The 16,849-nt window shown below is 42.5% G+C and overlaps 1 protein-coding gene across 2 annotated transcripts; it reads right to left on the bottom strand.

Annotated features, from left to right (window-relative positions):
- Positions 1–104: 104 nt before the first annotated feature.
- On the bottom strand, positions 105–16,736 carry LOC308376631 (kinesin-like protein KIF2A). 2 transcript variants are annotated; one of them, XM_080853035.1, is made up of 21 exons: positions 16,598–16,736; positions 13,698–13,792; positions 13,055–13,177; positions 12,569–12,623; positions 12,244–12,369; positions 10,329–10,429; positions 10,081–10,176; positions 9,831–9,885; positions 8,263–8,425; positions 7,377–7,467; positions 7,169–7,232; positions 6,991–7,082; positions 6,648–6,790; positions 4,601–4,805; positions 4,143–4,253; positions 3,848–3,915; positions 3,406–3,489; positions 2,106–2,259; positions 1,664–1,765; positions 1,207–1,342; positions 105–1,044 (listed from the first exon to the last, which is right to left on the bottom strand). In XM_080853035.1, the coding sequence occupies exons 1-21, from the start codon at positions 16,656–16,658 to the stop codon at positions 959–961; spliced, it is 2,211 nt and encodes a 736-aa protein (XP_080709161.1). In that variant the 5' UTR covers positions 16,659–16,736; the 3' UTR covers positions 105–958. The 2 variants fall into 2 exon arrangements, with proteins under 2 accessions (XP_080709161.1, XP_080709162.1); XM_080853036.1 differs by lacking the exons at positions 105–1,044; positions 1,207–1,342 and having other exon boundaries at positions 1,663–1,765; positions 2,117–2,259.
- Positions 16,737–16,849: the final 113 nt, after the last annotated feature.

Raw genomic sequence — 16,849 nt, 5'->3', positions numbered from 1 at the left:
TCCACTAGTGGTAATGGGAAACACATGGCCTGAAACATACAGAACCCAAAAGCGCACCTCATGTCAAATCAGTCTTTATTTAGCCACCAAAACATTTGGTGCAAATGCTGAAAATGTCATTAATAGTTCTGTCCTAACTTTACTCATGTTCTGTATTTTTTTTTTTTTACAAAGTGTTTAGTGGTGTGCAGTTCATGATCAGTACTACATGTAAGGAAGTAGTAATTTGGTGAGAACTTGTTAGCCACCTCATGGTTTGATATGGCACAAAACCCAAACACTACAGACACCAAGTTGTGGGAGATGGGGAGGAACAAGGAAACTAACCAGGAAAACAAGGAAAAAAGTGCATCTGAATTGCAACTCGTTCTCTTCAACAGAAAGCAGCATTACTAACCTGCCCACCGGACGTACAACGAAAAAAAACATACTGTAGTGAGAGAACACAGGAGCTCAAAAGAAACAGTGAAAGCAAACAGTCTGTGTGATGCTTGTAGAACATGCTTATCAATGATGAAAGCCTGCTAAAAAAATCTGATCAGAACAACTTCAGTATTCTCAGGGAGCTAAATGAACAAAGGGGGAGGTATCCACGGGACCAAATTAACACCCATACAAAGAAAAAGTGAAAAGAACATTTTAAAAGAAATAAATAAAATAAAAAAACTAGAATATTAAAATTTCGACGACCTTCATAAACCTGCACTTCCAAGTCTTTCACATTGCATGGTAAATCGTGTCCGTTTCGCTTCCCCAACCAAGTCCTCAGAAAGGTCACATGAATGTAGAAAATGAACACTGACTGCCTATTGGTAAAATAAAGTAGAAACTACGAAGACGCTGAAAGGATCCGGATCCTCATCACAAACTGAGCGCTGCATGTTCTGCCCTAATGATCTAGTGATATACTCCGGTGCATGGCAGTAAAATGCACACACACCCGCAGCTTCCCCACTGACTACAGAGCCCGCGGTCTCTTGGGATTGATCTGCTTACTGGCTTGTTCTTCTTCTTGGAGTGCTGAGCGGAAGGACCTCACTTTATCTGTCAATCAAAAAAGGGATAACATTAGCTGCTGTTTTAAATAGGATACGACTACCCAAAAATAGCTTGTGGAATCAGACTGAGATGTCTCTCTCCTTAGAGAACTTGTCATAAAACCAAGCAGTTGTAATTCATTTGAAAATTCAATAAAAAATGCATTACCTCTAAGTTCGACTAAGATATCAATCCGCGTGTCCAGAATCTGCTCTAGCTGGGAGGAGTAGGCATCCACATCATAATCCACCTCTTCGGTCATGTCCATGAGAACCTTCTCCTCCTCAAGCCACCGGATCGACTCCTGCTCAAAAATTAAATCGACTTATCTATTCACTCCTCTACTCAAAAATTAAACCACATACAAGTAAGACATACTACATCCCTTTCTTGGATGCCGGACATCAATTACATGATACAGAATCTCTGCCCAATGATTACAAAAATGAGTCCTGAACTCGGAGGACTCCAATAAGTTGAACTAATTGAAGCTCTGAAATATGACCACCTACAGGTTGGTAGATTTGGCGTAAGGCCACGTCAGTGTTTATGGCTAGTTTCATGGCAGGAATATAAAGTTGGACAGGTATTTGAAAATGACGATTAAAATAGGAGGATTCCTCACCTGGAAGACAGCCCTATGGTCCTCCAGCACCTGCTCCTCCATCTCCACCAGCTGTGACACGGCCTCATGGAAGGTGAACAGCTGAGGGGACACTTCCTCCTCCTGAAATACCAGACAATATGCACAATTAGTTACTGAGGAGGTCCACAAGAATGGAAGTAAATGGCAATTTCAAATAAATGGATGACCAAATAACATTAAAAGAAAAACCGTAACCATAATAAATCCCTACAGCAAATAACAGTGTCTACCTGAGTTATTGCTATTTGTGCAATTCTGTGTTTAGGTTACCTGCATTCAACAAACTCTGCTGACAAAGAACAAAACTACCCTTGGTAAGGTTCAGAACATGAAATGTAACTGTAACCAGCATTTCTCCCCTCCCTCCCTAAGTGACAGCTGGGAAAAAGAAACTCTGGCTGTGGTGCCCTTTCACTCTTACATTGCGCTCACACAGAAGCTTGAGGTCGTCCCTCTGTGGGGAGTTGCTGATGTCCCACTCCTCGTCCATCAGGTCCAGCTGGCTGATGGCGTGGATGTTGGGCCGGCTGCTACTCTCCACCACAGCGCTGGGGTCCACAGTCAACTCCTTCACCCTGCCACCACGGGAGACAAGAAACGTTTTAGACTGGGCTCAACTTCACAACAATTCACAGGAAGTCATAGGTGTACAGGGTGATGCCCCCATGCACAGCCAAACACCCGAGTTCTGTTTCCGAACTCTAATGGTAGTATTTAAACTTTGATAATGGAAGTACTTAAAAGCACAGCCGAATTCAAGAAGTGGCTTTACAGGACACTTGATATGCAGCCTATGAAGCCTTCTCAACAAACCTTTCAAGTTCAATTTCTGGATTTTTCAACCTGGACCCTATTGTCAAACTTTTACTAAGGACAATTAATTATAGAAATGTGTCCAGTATTGAGTTAGAATGCTAAAACCGGCAACCATAATGGCTGTACAATGGAATCCTATGAGGCAAACCAGCACGTCTGCAAAGTAAACCAGGAAACCGCTTTGTTGCTAGCAGGCTCGTAGATGTTATTGTAAGGGTCTGACAGCATGGAAAGGATCCCTGCAGAGATACCTCCGTCCGTTTATCTCACTAACTGTAGAAAATGACTGGTTTTCCGGTCTTGACGTAGCTCCCTACCGAGTGCCTGAAACTTAAAACCCTAAAAATAAGGCCCAGGTTGAAAAATCCCGGTTTCCCTTTTATCTTATCAAGAATGTGATAATATGTTCAGGGGCTCCTCTGGTTTTTGCAGAAATGAAACTAAGACCTCAGGTGGCTGCTTATGGTGTCATCATGCGAGTGTCCTATAACTAAAACCAACATCTACCAACAGACGACAAGAGAAATACATTATTTGATGATGCATCACATGTCAGGGTTAGGAGGCAAAATGATACACAGCCATGATGATTAAAAAAACAAGAAAAAAATACAACAAAGCTCTAAAATAAAAGGTGCTTTCCTGCCACAAGCACAACAGCCAAAAATAAACCAATGACAACATGGGCCCAACTTCGATATGGATGGAGAATGTTATTCATGATGCTCCTGTGCTACATAATCCTTATGGCAAATTGTGCATTGCTTGCATGCTGGTGCCCTTACATGCATAATGCACAACCACAAAGCGTAGAGCATGTTAAGACAAAGAAAAGAGTGGAGAGGGGAGAGAAGCTTGTGTGGTTGAGATGAGTGGCGGGGAGAGAAATAGGAACGCTGTCATACTCATGGGTGGGAGAGAGCTCAGAGTGATTTCCTCCGCCCTGGGAGAAGGGGATGTCTGAGGGACAAATCCCAAACTCCTTGACTCTGAGGACGGACAGACAGCCAGACAGGACAAGACAGGACAGGGAGACACACAGAGAGGAGACGAGAGGATCAGGACACAAGACGCTGTATTTACAGAAGAAAATAAAGATGTTTCCCACCCCCATTTCCAACGCTCGACCTCTCCAAATCCTGCTCAGTAAAGAGAAAGGTGCCCACTTCACTGCTGCTCACTTCAATCCAATAGTCGACTGCATGAACCAAGTAACCATGGCAATTCCGACTGCAGCCGGAGCTGAGTGACGCTGAAGGAACATCTGAAGTACACAGTGCAGGCTTGTTCCCCTTCAGAGACAAAAGCTCATTGAATTTGCCCTAAGGTTCCACTGTTGGTTCTCACCTGTTGGCATAGCGTAGTGTATTCAGGGTGTTTTCACAGGAGGTCATACCAGGAGAGATGGTTGCAATCTGGAGAGAGCAAGAGAGAGAGAGAGAGAAAGAAAGAAAGAGAGGGAAAGAAAAATCATTGAGACACAAAACAAGCCATCCCTTTCAGGCAGGACAAAGCACATATTTTCGATGCTATCTGGCAGAGGGTGAAGAGAAAAAGACAGTGATGTCAGTGAAAACAAGTGAAAGAAGGTCTTAAAGAAATCTAAGATTGAAAGAATTAAATAAAAAGAAAAGTAGCTCACCATGCATGTCCGGGAGTTCTCTCCGATGAATGAGTCTCGGAGCACCTGAGTGAGTTTGCTGGCTCTGAAAGGCGTGTGCGGTTTGTTACGTCCAAGGGCCCTTATACATTCCTGTTTCAAGGGAAACATGACAGTAGACCGTGAGAAAAGGGACTGGGTGATGTTGTAGAGGAGGATAAAGGTAAGTATGGCAGGTTCCCTTTAGAAGAAAGGGGAACAACAAATAAAAAAGGTTTTTGAGGTGAAACAGTGGAGGGTAACTAACACTATTCACCTTTTTTGGACTAAATATATAGAGCGTCTTTCTTCATCAGCATGGCTAAAGACACAGCTGGACCAATCAGAACACCATAAAACCTCTCTTATTGTAAATAATCCTCTTAATTTGTAAGCGATAAAGAAAACTCAAAGTATGAAACAGGCACAGACTATGTAAAGCAGTGATTCTGCCCTGCTACCTTCAGTGCAAGCAGGCTCTTGTTGATCTCAGCTCCCTCCAAGCGTGTCTGGCGGTCGGCGCTCGAGGTGTCAGCACCACGCTCATTGCCGGCCAGGTCGATGAGGGAGAACTTGCCATGCATCTTGCCTTTCCGGCGCAAAATGATCTGGAAGACCGCATGACTGCGGGACGAGTGAGCATTGGCAGATGTCTGGCCAGATGTCCTGAAGTAGGAATACAGAGAAAAGTAAGCACACATGAAGAACACAGCGACATAATCTTGTCATGCAAGTAAAAATACCTACACTCAAATACAGTCGTATGCAAAAGTTTGGGCACCCCTGAAATCTTCATTACTTTCATTTATAAATTGTTGGGCTTTTTGATCAGGAAATTCTTTGTCATATATATAATACTACATGGACACAGTGATATTTTAGAAGTGCAATAAGGTTAATAAGATAAACAGAAAATAAGCCAGAATTAGACAGGTGCATACATTTGGGCACCCCATCAGAAAAATCACATTAATATTTACTAGAGCCTCCTTTTGCAAAAATAACAGCCTCTAGACGCTTCTTATAGCCTCTGATGAGTGTCTGGATTCTGGATGAAGGTATTTTGAACCATTCTTCCTTACAATACAGCTCGTGCTCCGTAAGGTTTGATGGGTGCCTAGCGTGGACAGCCCGCTTCAAGTCATCCCATAGATTTTCAATTGTATTCAAGCCTGGGGACTGGGATGGCCATTCCAGAACATTGTAGTTGTTCCTCTGCATAAATGGCTTAGTGGATTCGGAGCAATATTTCGGGTTATTGTCCAGCTGGAACAACCAACTTCGCCATAACTTCAGCTTTGTTACAGATTCTTGAACATTATTGTCAAGAATTTGCTGGTACTGAGTTGAATCCATGCGACCATCAACTTTAACTAGATTTCCAGTTCCTTTACTAGCCACACAGTGCCACAGCATGATGGACCCTACACCAAATTTTACTGTGGGCAGCAAGTGTTTTTCTAGGAATGCTGTATTCATTTACCTCCATGCGTAACGCCTCTTGTTGTGACCAAATATCTCTATCTTTGTCTCATCATTCCACAGCACTTTGTTCCAAAATGAGCCTGGCTTGTTCAAATGCAGTTTGGCAAACCTCAAGCGAGCCTGTTTGTGGCCTTGCAGGTCTTTGGAGGTGGTCTGAGGGTTGTCCTTGACCATTCTGACCATTATACGCCTTTGCCTCTGTTATTTTTCTTGGCCTGCCACGTCTGGCCTTAGCAAGAACTGTGCCTGTTGCCTTCCATTTCATAATAAAATTCATCACAGTGGAAACTGATAGCTGAAACCTCCAGGATAACTTTTTGTAGCCTTCCCCTAAAAAACTGCTGAACAATCTTAGTTTTCAGATCATTTGATAGCTGTTTTGATGCCCCCATGTTGCCACTGTTCAGAGGAGAATCAAAGAGAAGCACAACTTGCAATTGGCTACCTTAAATACCTTTTCTAACGGTTGGATGCACCTTTCTATGGAATTGAAGGCTTAACAAGCTAATCAGACTAATTCTGTGTTGCAGTTTATCAGCATTGAGTAGGTACAGGTATTCAAATCAACAAAATTATAAGGGTGCCCAAACTTTTGCACAGCTTTTTTTCACATTTGATTTAATTTCACACAACTAAATACTGCTACACTAAATATCTTTGTCTGGAAAACACCCAAGCACACAGTGATAACTAGAAAATGAATATTATACCACTGTGATCTTTTTTGGTGAAGACAGAGTAAATTATCCTCATGCAGCCTCAGAGGGGTGCCTAAACTTTTGCATATGACTGTACCTGGTAGAACATAGAGAAGAAAATATAGAGGTTGCACATTTTGCTGTGCCATTTCCATCTAACAAGTGTAGAATGGACCTCATGTACCTCATGGTAATGATATTGTTGACAAAGAATAATATGTTAATCAAGACTTTTGAACAAAAACTTTTAAACTAAAACTAAAAAAGATGATCATGGGGAGAACCAGGTGACCCGTTCCGCAGACGAACTGGTGAATTTGCCCACCTGCAGCTGTTCCCGACCTCAATGAGCTTGAGGACGTCCTCTGTGCAGCGCACATCACGCTCCTGCAGCCCCACCACCTGCACCTGCTGCTTGCCGTCCTCCAGCACGCGGAGCTTCGCCTTATGGTTCAACAGGTCAAACACCTGGAGTGCAAACACCATCACACACTCAGGTGAGCTATGGCCCTTTATGACTCTTCCATGTTCAGGGCATGTGGCAGTGCAGAAAAAAGTTTACAGAGTGCAGTTATGAACTGTTATAACTACACGCCCTTACTTCACAACAAACAGGTAGAATGTTTGAAGATCATAGGATGTACAAACAACACAAAACAAACACTTGCCTTTCCACTGTAGATTTCGAAGAAGGTTGCGTGTACTTGAAGATCCAGCTTCTTGTAGTTGGGTTTCTTCAGCATTAGAAATACGTCGCGTGCTGCACACAACACAGACATCAAACTGAGAGTGACCGGGTCAGTGTCATGGCAAAGAAATCAAAATGGATATCCTGCAATAAGTTACCTGCTAATGCGTAGACTCCCTTCGCGCAATCCTGGTTCTTTCCAGAAAAGTCTCCTCCCATGGTCTTAAAAAAGGAATGTGCAGAAAGTGTAATTAGAGGATAATCATAAATATGAATAAGATTTGATAGGTATTGATGGGTATATCAACACTAATCTTTCTGGATTAAAAACATTTTCAACGTCAATGATATATTTCATAGACTTACATGTGTCTTCCCACTTCCCGTCTGACCATACGCAAAACAAGTTGCCATACCCCGTTCAAATATGGTCTCCACTAGAGGTCTGGCTGTAAACCTGAGAGAGAGAGAAAACACATCATTGAAATTGTTTGTATCCAAAAAGGTAGCTGACGTATTTCACCCTGTGTTCACATCAATGCTTGTTCTACCAGTTCCTATTGCTCAAGTGGTAGCAAAAGGTGACGAAAAAAATAAGGTTACAAAGTGGATTCCAACAGAGCACACATACCGAATCATTAAATGTTAACTACATTGTAAATTACTTTCGGATGACGGGCGCTGCCTAATGAATCATCCAAGTATACTATTACCATACTTTTGGCCAAAAGATATATGAAGTTTCCCATGATGACAGTTAACAGGACTTTTTGTTTCAAGAGAACAGTCTATGTTTTAAATTCCTGCAGAAAGCTCAAAGTTTTTGTGTTATGAATCACAGCCTGTGACAGGTTTCAGTGTTGTTGTGTAACTGTTAGGGATCACACGTGACTTTGTTAAAGAGACTTCCACAAACATCAGTGGGCGGGTGTCATGATGTGTATTTTGTCTCGTTTGTCCAAAGGGTGTGGCAGCACATGACAAGCAAATGGGAATACTGTGATGATGAATGAAATTCTTGTGTGCTTAGGCATTTAGTGAAAGAACACAACAGCCTCAACCACAGTTATGCCTCATAGTTTTCTCCAAGGTTAAAGGCTTAAAAGTCATTGTGTCTTATGTGAATTCTGAATTTCTAACACGTTTGAGCCACTTCCGTTGATAGTGGGTTTGGGAACCACAATGTAAATTGCATGTATAAGAAAAAGGAGACACAGCAAGGATAGTTGACCTAAAACAGAAAGTAAAATACCTATAAACCATTTCATTTGTTGAAGTTTCATCAAAGGCAAAGTCAAAACGAAACGTTTGATTCTCCAGGTATCGAGTCAAATCCACTTTCTGCTTGGGTTCGTGGACCATGACCACATCTTTGCTGGGAATGGTGAGCACATCGAGGTCCCTCACGGTGAGCTCTAAAAGGAAGGGGGAGATTTTGATGCAGAAATGTCAAGATATTCGAGGGTCAAAGATCAGTTATGGTTTCATATGAATAATAATATAATTCACTTCAGAGTGGCCATACCAGGGCTCCTGTACTCAATTACAACTAAATAATGGGAAATTGCAAAATTTTCAACATCATTACTTTTCAGTTAGCAAAAAAACTAAATGTGTAGCATAATTGAATTTCAAGAAGTAATTTCCCTTCATCTTCAACGGGCATGACAACTGAAAACTATGAACAAGCCATGTGATCTTCAAAGAAAGGTCCGACAATGTCAACAGTGGATCACCAACATTAGGTTATATGCCAGTCCTTGCTTATAATGGCTTAAAAGGCGTTTTTTATGATTTGTATTATTTATTAAGCAGGATCACGTAATACCTGTACGAGTTCTTAGTATTGCCTTTGAAAAAGGATAAGGTTGCGTTTACACTGCAAGCCTTGATGCCCAGTTTCGATTTTTCCAGTTCATAACATAGCATTTTCTAGTCCCAAACGGTCGTCTTTATGTCAATGTCGAACTAGCAAGGTTCAGGATGATTTTAAACAATGGATGGCATGTTGAGCCATTTTCAACCCATAAAATGCAGATATTTTTTAAAATGTTAATTTTGCATTGATGTGTTTTATCACATTTCAGTCATATAATTTAGTTTACAGCTTAAAAAAACAAACTTTTAGGGTGCAGTTCCTCTAACCACCAGGGGTGGAAACTCACATCTTAAGGTTCAGATATGCTTTTACGACTGTGTTACTGCGTTGCCAGGCAACTGCTTTGACGGACTTGTGAACCTTTATAATTCTCCTTCGGTTGGTGGGTGTCGCAAAACAATAATAATAAAAAAAAAAGATGGCGGACCGAACTCCGTCGTATCTGTACATAAATGTTTTTTGTTTGACTTTCTTTTGCTTAGATTTTTTTTAAGTTACCGAGAAATAGACACTGTGCAATGTAAAAACCCTGTTATTGTAACTGAAAAATACTTCTGAGGGGATTTGCGAGGTGTCTGAGCCAGATATCTAATGTACGCTACTACCCACAAGGTAAACAGCTATGGGTTCGACCAATCACAGCCCTGCGGTCTCCATAAGGCTTGGGTCACCTTGTAGGATAGTAAAAAAAATTGGGAGGTGCACCCAAGCCACTGAGAGGTGCTCGGAGAGGGTCTGCATCTACGCAAAGGGCTCTTGCGTGTCTGCGTAAAAGGCCGACCATATAAGGCTTTATTGTTTTTAAATAGGGAGAAATAACTACATTTGCAAATGGATGGCCAACCAGCCAGCCAAATGCACACAGACAAATGTTACCTGGACATTGATGAACACAGCTTTGCCTACTTCTATCAAAAACAATACAGCTGCATGGGACCCACCTTTTTTGTTCAGAGGGCGTTTCCTTACACATACGCATATTTTATGCTCTTCAATCTGACAAAGAAAAAAAATGAATGGTATGTAAATTCCTGGACCACATGACATTATTTCTACAATAACCATCCTCCTTATCTGCCTTGCCAACAATGTGCACTACAATCTCTAAAGCATCTCAAACACACCATCCTGTACCTCTACTGAGTTTAGTTCAGTAGCCTTTGCAGCTTTGAGTGGTGCATCTGTACTCACCAGGTCAGCAGTGGTTAAGGGCCTGTAGTCCAGGCTGGATCGGAACTCTGTAATCATCTGCAGAATCTCAAAGTTTGGAACAGTAGTGTCAACCTCCTGCAGGATCAGAGAGAGAGAGAAAGAGAGAGAGAGAGAGAGGTAATGTGTGTCTTAAATATGTCTTGAAACATGGATATTCAGATAAATGCCCTGCATATGTCTGCCTGTCCGTTTCTCCAGCTTTAAGGGGGAGGGGAATGGATTCTGACCTGTGCTCGCTTCTCTCTCAGCTCCTGCTGCTGAAGCCGCCGTCGTTCCCTCTTCTCCTGCAGCTTCTCCACTTCCTTCACGCAGTTCGACTTCCTCCTCGCTGCACAGTGGGCACATAAAAAGAAAGGGAAACGTGAGAAGAAGAAAAAAAAAAAGAAGCCAAACAATCAGCGACCTTGGCTTGCACTAAAACAAAGGGGACCTGTGAAACCCTCTGAAAAGAGCCTTTTTCTAGCTCACACACGGTTTCCCTCCCTTCCCCTTCTTTTCTCTCTTCCTCCATTTCCCCATGTTCTTTTCCTCCCTGTCTGCAGTTTGCCGGGGCCAGCAGCCAGTGGCTCTGACAGCTGAGGGACAGGAAGATTCCAGAGGCAGCTGGAACACGATGGAGACAGAAAATTGTTCTTTTTATTGCTTGTCCTTCGTATTCTGTCTCTCCTTCCCTCCCTTTCTCCCCTAAAAAAGGGCTTTATTCTTTGTGCTATTTTCCTACAGACAGATAAGCTCTCCTGTCAATTCAGCCTAAAGCCTGTGACAGAAGGCGAGCCCTGACAAACCTAAACGCAACAGTTGGCGTGGTTACATGGATTCGAATTACTGCCCTATTTGGACTGAAATAGAATTATCCCTTTCTTGTAAATATCTTTCTTCGAATAATTGTGGTCCGACTACAATCCGATCGACACCCCGAGATAACTCGGTCCGAGTCGGTTAATAATTCGGACATCGCCCGCTTGTTAAGGGTGAATTGGACTAGGAACTGGACTCTGTGTCTTTGTGCAAGCTTGAGATCCCCCCTCCCTCCCAACCAGGTTGTGACCCGGAAGTCAAAAGAGACGTTGTTGTTGGTAGTGGTTGTTCTGCCCATAATATGTTTTATGTGATGGTAACTCTAACTTGAATTGTTTGTATGTTCACGTAATTTAAATGTATTTGATATGAGTGTCAACGGTGAATGGCACTTTTATTTTGACGCCCACAGAGATCGACAACCAAAGGCAGTTTGGACCGTATACAAACTAGGCATCATTCACATAGTAAAACAGCACTTTTTCTACTTTCTGTTTTTATTTGCAGTTTCACTCTATCTCAATGTTGTCAGCTTGATAGGAAGTCAATAAGGCTCATTTTCCTGGCTCTTGGAAAGGAGTTTGGCTTGCTTTTTAATCTATGATGACGCTATGAAGCACAACAAATAGACAGTGCAATACAGTGGTGAAGAGGTCAAGCGGAAATCCCTGTATCACCACTAGTTGTAATGAAAACAGCGCCACTTATCGTACCGGGATATGACATGCTTTCGCCCAATGATTCGATTTATTCACTGCCATATATATTAGGATAATAGCAGTTGCCCCAAAAATTAGCATTGTCCAAATAAAGCTAGATTCGAATTGATACCATCATGTAAACTTACTGACTAATAAAGTATGCAAAGACAAGGAGGCCAACCATCAAATCAGACAAAATAACTGACCCAAGTTTGAATTCAGTGTACAGATAGAAAGGCAGTAACGTGCAGTTTGTAGATTATTTGCCAATGCAGCCAAACCACGCTGCTGCACTACCCACAATGGTCAAGGAGAATCTTTTAAGAGGTTAGCCTGCAGAACAAGGGCTTAGCCTAGCATTTACCAGAAACTAGTCAGAGCAGACAGATTAATCTCATCTAATTCCATCACGGAGCATGCCAGGTCAAGACTAAGTCAGAATAGCACAGCACAACTTCACAGGAGATTGTAAACGTGAGGAAGGCAACCAAACGGACCAAGTGCGCCAATCCACCTTAAGAACTGTTATGCAACTAGGAAACGAGCACATGGAAGAAAGCTGCTTCCTCCTGACTGCACGGATTTCACTAGCAACTCCACTAGCAGGCTGCTCTTTGTAAGGCTGGGACTCAGTGGGGCTCACCGTTCGCAAGCTGCTGGGCGGTCTGGTTCTGGGTGGGTTGGGCTGGCTGTGAGGCCGGGGGAGGCGGGGCTGGCTCGGGCGGCTGCTGGTACTGCTGCTGGGCAGGTCGGGCCCGGGTGGAGACAACTTCAAACACAACACAAACAGTCACGTGGCTAAGTGCACAGTGGAGACATGTTCATAGGAAGTTTTGCTGTTCAGGTCTTAGAACATAGACATGGAGTGACAATCGGGAGGAACAAAAACACCAAAAAGCCAATACAGTCAGCCAATGATCTGGGATTGCTGTGCATATTCTTGAAAACAAAGGGAGGGATTGGCTCACCTCTATTGTCTCTGGACGGAACCTCATTTCTTGTAGGTGCAATGGTTCGCCGGTTCTACACAGGATGGACCAACACAGAGAAATCAGCCCAGAGACACTGAAAAACTGGACAAACCATCTTACAAAAAAAACATACTTGATCTAAAGTCTGAAACAATCATTACTGCAAGGACACTTCTTATGTAAACTCCTCCAAAGGCCTATAAATTCTCAGCCCGCAAACGGTGACCTAATTCTATTATCCCCCCCACCACCGGGAAAAAAAGTCTTTCACTGAGGGTATTCTGTGCCCAAATCTGCACGGTTTGCCCTTTATCCAGAAGAAGGAGGTAATCCTATCTGTTCCTGATCAAACTGGCTGATAAAATCCTTAACGGTCCCTTTTTCAACAATCTAATGTAACACTGTAGCCAGACTATTGCTTATGACTCACAGTGAACAGAGTTCTCTACAGACACCTAATAATGTCATAGACAGAGCGCCTACCTTTGGTATCTTGTTGACTTTAGTGGCACTGGGTGTGGGGGGTGGAGGGGTCACTGGGCTCAGGATGACTTCCTCCTCTGGGGCCACGTCTGGGTTGAGACTGAAGATGCTCTCCAGGTCAATCTGAGAGACAGAATGTGCTTTAAGTTAAACTGCTAGTCCCGGGAGTGGGGGTGGCAGCGTAATCACCTTTTGGTTGAAAGGGGAAAAAAAGACTTTGTGAGATGTGAGATATTTTCTCAACATCAAAAACATATTTCTTTCAGTTCATGTTTCTTAGTTTCATTCCATAATATATGCTCTTTTTAAATTGACAAACATGCAAGCATTGCCATTCATGTCACCTAAGCCGATGCTGTCTGTAATGTACTCTCTACAGCAGAACTGAGTTTCACATCATCTTTGGAATTGAAAAGGAATAGAGCAGTTGTTATACCATGCTTGACACATCACACACACACAGACACACACACACACACACACACACACACACACACACACAGTGTTTAAACCACCTTAATGCAAAGAACAACCCCCGTCACGATCATCTAGCATGGCAGCAGAGCAGCCACGTGTTTGCCCCGTGAGTCGCACGTTGCATTATTCACGACGTTCAAGACGCAACACGGCTGCGCTGACGTACCTCTTTCCCTTTGGTGTCTCCGTTCTCTATCCACTCTACGGTGACACTGTCGTTCTCCTCGTTCAGGGAGGTCACCATCGCTTGGTGTATTCGTCCTGAGGAGGATGAAGAGCAAGAGAAGGCAATACATTCAAAAATACAGAAAAGTTCACCTCAGAATCCACCGAGACAGAAGTGCTCATGAAAATTTGACAGGGTTGCAGAGCCGCGTGCATGTTTCCCCCCTCTGGAAGCGTTTGCACTTCCATGTTTCCCACGCACTGAGCTTCCCGCCTCTGGCCCAAAGATTCCCTTAAGTGCTGTACGCTCAGCACAGACCCATGTTGAGTTCATGTCTGCTCTCTTGTTGTGACTTGCTTTAAAATACTGTAGTCCAACAGCTGATCTGAGCTGAGCTAACCATTCCACCCGCCATATGATTACTGATTCCTCACAGCACTATCTATGCATACAAGATACCAGTGTTTTACTTTATTTCCAGGCATTTCTGCTTTCCTTTTCTCTGTTCTCCACACTACTATATATTCCCACTCATGCATAATCATGGAAAACAACAATGTCCATTATTCATGAGCCTGATGATTCCTTGAGCAACTCTCAGCAGGGTTCTGTGTCTAAACCCACATCAGCAACATAATCCCTCAGCATTACCCCAGCTTGCAAAGAACAAATATCAGATGGAAAAACTGCATTTACTACTGCCTTTCCACAGACTATTAATTGAGTCACAGACAGAGAAACCACAGACGTGTTTCTCACTATTCAAAATCAGAAGCATGTGACAATGAATAAAGGAAACCATGGAAAATGGGTCTAGTAGAAGCTCTGCAGGACATTATATGATCTGGAACCATCTTTGACTACTTGGACATACCTCCCACCCGTTTCAGAAAAATGTCTACAGTGACTTTAATCTATTGGGGATTTGTCATTTCATCAATTGTTACACCTAATGTAATTGGATGAGGCTACTTCACAACAAGTCAGTACCCTCGTGAAGTTCTTCAGCCTTTACCTTTGAATTATACAGTTCACCATACAGTTCAAGTAATCTGGATAAATCGTATTCATTGGGAGACTGTCAGTAATATTTTGATTGCTTCCATAGTTCTGGAATCGAATCTGGCATATTCCCGCACGTGTGCTTGCCAAAAACTAAACTGTATGGCAATAAACATTTTCCCAATAATACTTTAACTTGAGCTGCTGACATCTAACATTTAGCGTAAAACTCAGAAGTCTCCCAGTCCAATTTCGAGCCTATTGTTTGCTCAACCACAGCGCCTTCCGCTCTGATTGCAACACCAGACGGATTGACCCTGTCGGTTTCTGACCACTTCTTTAACTGGACATATCTGTTCTTTTTTTCTTACAAGGCCACTGTAATGGAAATAAAACACTTGATGACCAAGCCGGAACAATGTAATAAATAATTACTTAACAAATGCTTTTCTCTTCTGACGGATTCAACCATGTCCGAAATTTGTGACATCACCTAATATGCGCATGCATGCCACTACAACTTCCCCAAAACACCAAAAATCCTACAGTGGGAACTAATAACACTATATAGGCTACTACATGGCTAAACTTAACTGTATACTGTCCAAGCTACATGACAAAAGGGCTAACTATTGTTAAAAGTAATGTTAGTTTACTTGTCACGATTGAAAGTTTTCTTCACCATGGAGAACACATTATCTACCTAACATTTGCCAACCCTCCCCGGTAGACGTTCGAAAAGAGGGGTCGCGCCACATCCTGGGCAGCTTGATAATGTTCTAGGATAGGATACCTAGCTAGCCAACTTGTTTGACATGGGATTCTCTGGAAGAAATATAAGGCAACCCAACATTTTATGACGTTGGAATAGCTTATGAATAAGTTATGCAACAAAAAAAAGCCAAACATATGAAGTCATGCCACAAAATAATGTAGAATATGACGTCCTTTGAACTTTAAGATCGACTCAAAACCAAAGCTGCACTTGCTAGCTAAATACAACTTCCCTTACATATGATAAGTTACTCCGTCAGTAAGCGTTTGAGGGGTAAGTTACCCAGAAACTTGAAGGCAATGCTAAAGTTATGTTACCTATGTAGTCAGTAGTTACCGTTTGCTAAAATAAATGTAACGTTATGAATGAAGTGTTCATCAATCAAGGGATTCTCTAAGCAAGCCTAACAGCTCCAGTGTTAAGTCAAATAAAACTAGCGAGAAAGAACACAACAAAATGTACCAGCAGTTTCTATCTAAAGATGAATTACAATATGTTTAACCCACTCTTCTGTCTTACATCTTGTAACTTTCTGTCTTACATCTTCAGGGATGCTATTTACAACAACATAGCTAGCTGGTAACGTTAATAATAACGTCAACTGTTCTAGTCTTGTGCCATTACCAATACAGACCGTTTGGTCTGGCTTGCAAACTGCGGCAACGCCAGATAACCAGCTATTGTATTTATCGATGGGTGTACTGAAATAATGTTACCGAACACGAATTTGATAGGGTTAGCTTGGTAATTGACTAGCAAAGCTAAACTAGCTAACTTCTCAAGCTGAACAAAACAGCCATCCAGCTAAATATATTTAGCTAACGTGAACTAAGAACAGGTAAATTACGTTACTGTAAGGAGCTAGCATGGCACTGCGACCCAGCAAATGGGGTTGTGTTTGGGGGGCGACGGTCGCTGTAACCAGACTGTTACTACAACAAAGATAATGCACAGCAGGCTAAATCCGGTAGGATAGGTAGGCTAGCAAATTAGCCGAACAGAAATCGACGAAAAGGCAGGGCAACATCTGACCACTCGGCTAATGGCTGTTAGCTAGCTCTATTAGCAAATAAGCTAGCTAGCAAAGCCAAGTCGGAAAATGACTTGTTAGAGTTAAACTTACCATCACTCCTTTTAATTTCCACGTAAATACCGACGGTAATTCTGCCGAAACTGGCCGCCATACTTTACTAATGGAATATATGCATATAATATGTATGTACAAGACTGTTTATATTTGAATTTATCTCATCTGTTCCGCCTTGTTGAAAGCCGGGAGAATATTACTGGGAGGGAGAGGTGCTCAGAATAAAATTGGGACGCATGCGCACAACGAGCGAAACTGCGTCCCTGCGTCTGATGGATCTTCCTACAG

Source organism: Sprattus sprattus (assembly GCF_963457725.1).
Source record: "Sprattus sprattus genome assembly, chromosome: 15".
NCBI lineage: Eukaryota > Metazoa > Chordata > Actinopteri > Clupeiformes > Clupeidae > Sprattus > Sprattus sprattus.
This window is presented reverse-complemented; position numbering and strand designations above follow the sequence as displayed.

Excerpts from the sequence above, each read along its gene's own strand:
- LOC308376631 (XM_080853035.1), bottom strand. The coding sequence starts at position 16,658 with ATGGCGGCCAGTTTCGGCAGAATTACCGTCGGTATTTACGTGGAAATT. Across the intron at positions 12,370-12,568 it reads TCCGTCCAGAGACAATAGAG|TTGTCTCCACCCGGGCCCGA; the intron begins GTGAGCCAATCC and ends TTGTGTTTGAAG. Across the intron at positions 1,343-1,663 it reads ACCATAGGGCTGTCTTCCAG|GAGTCGATCCGGTGGCTTGA; the intron begins GTGAGGAATCCT and ends ATTTTTGAGCAG.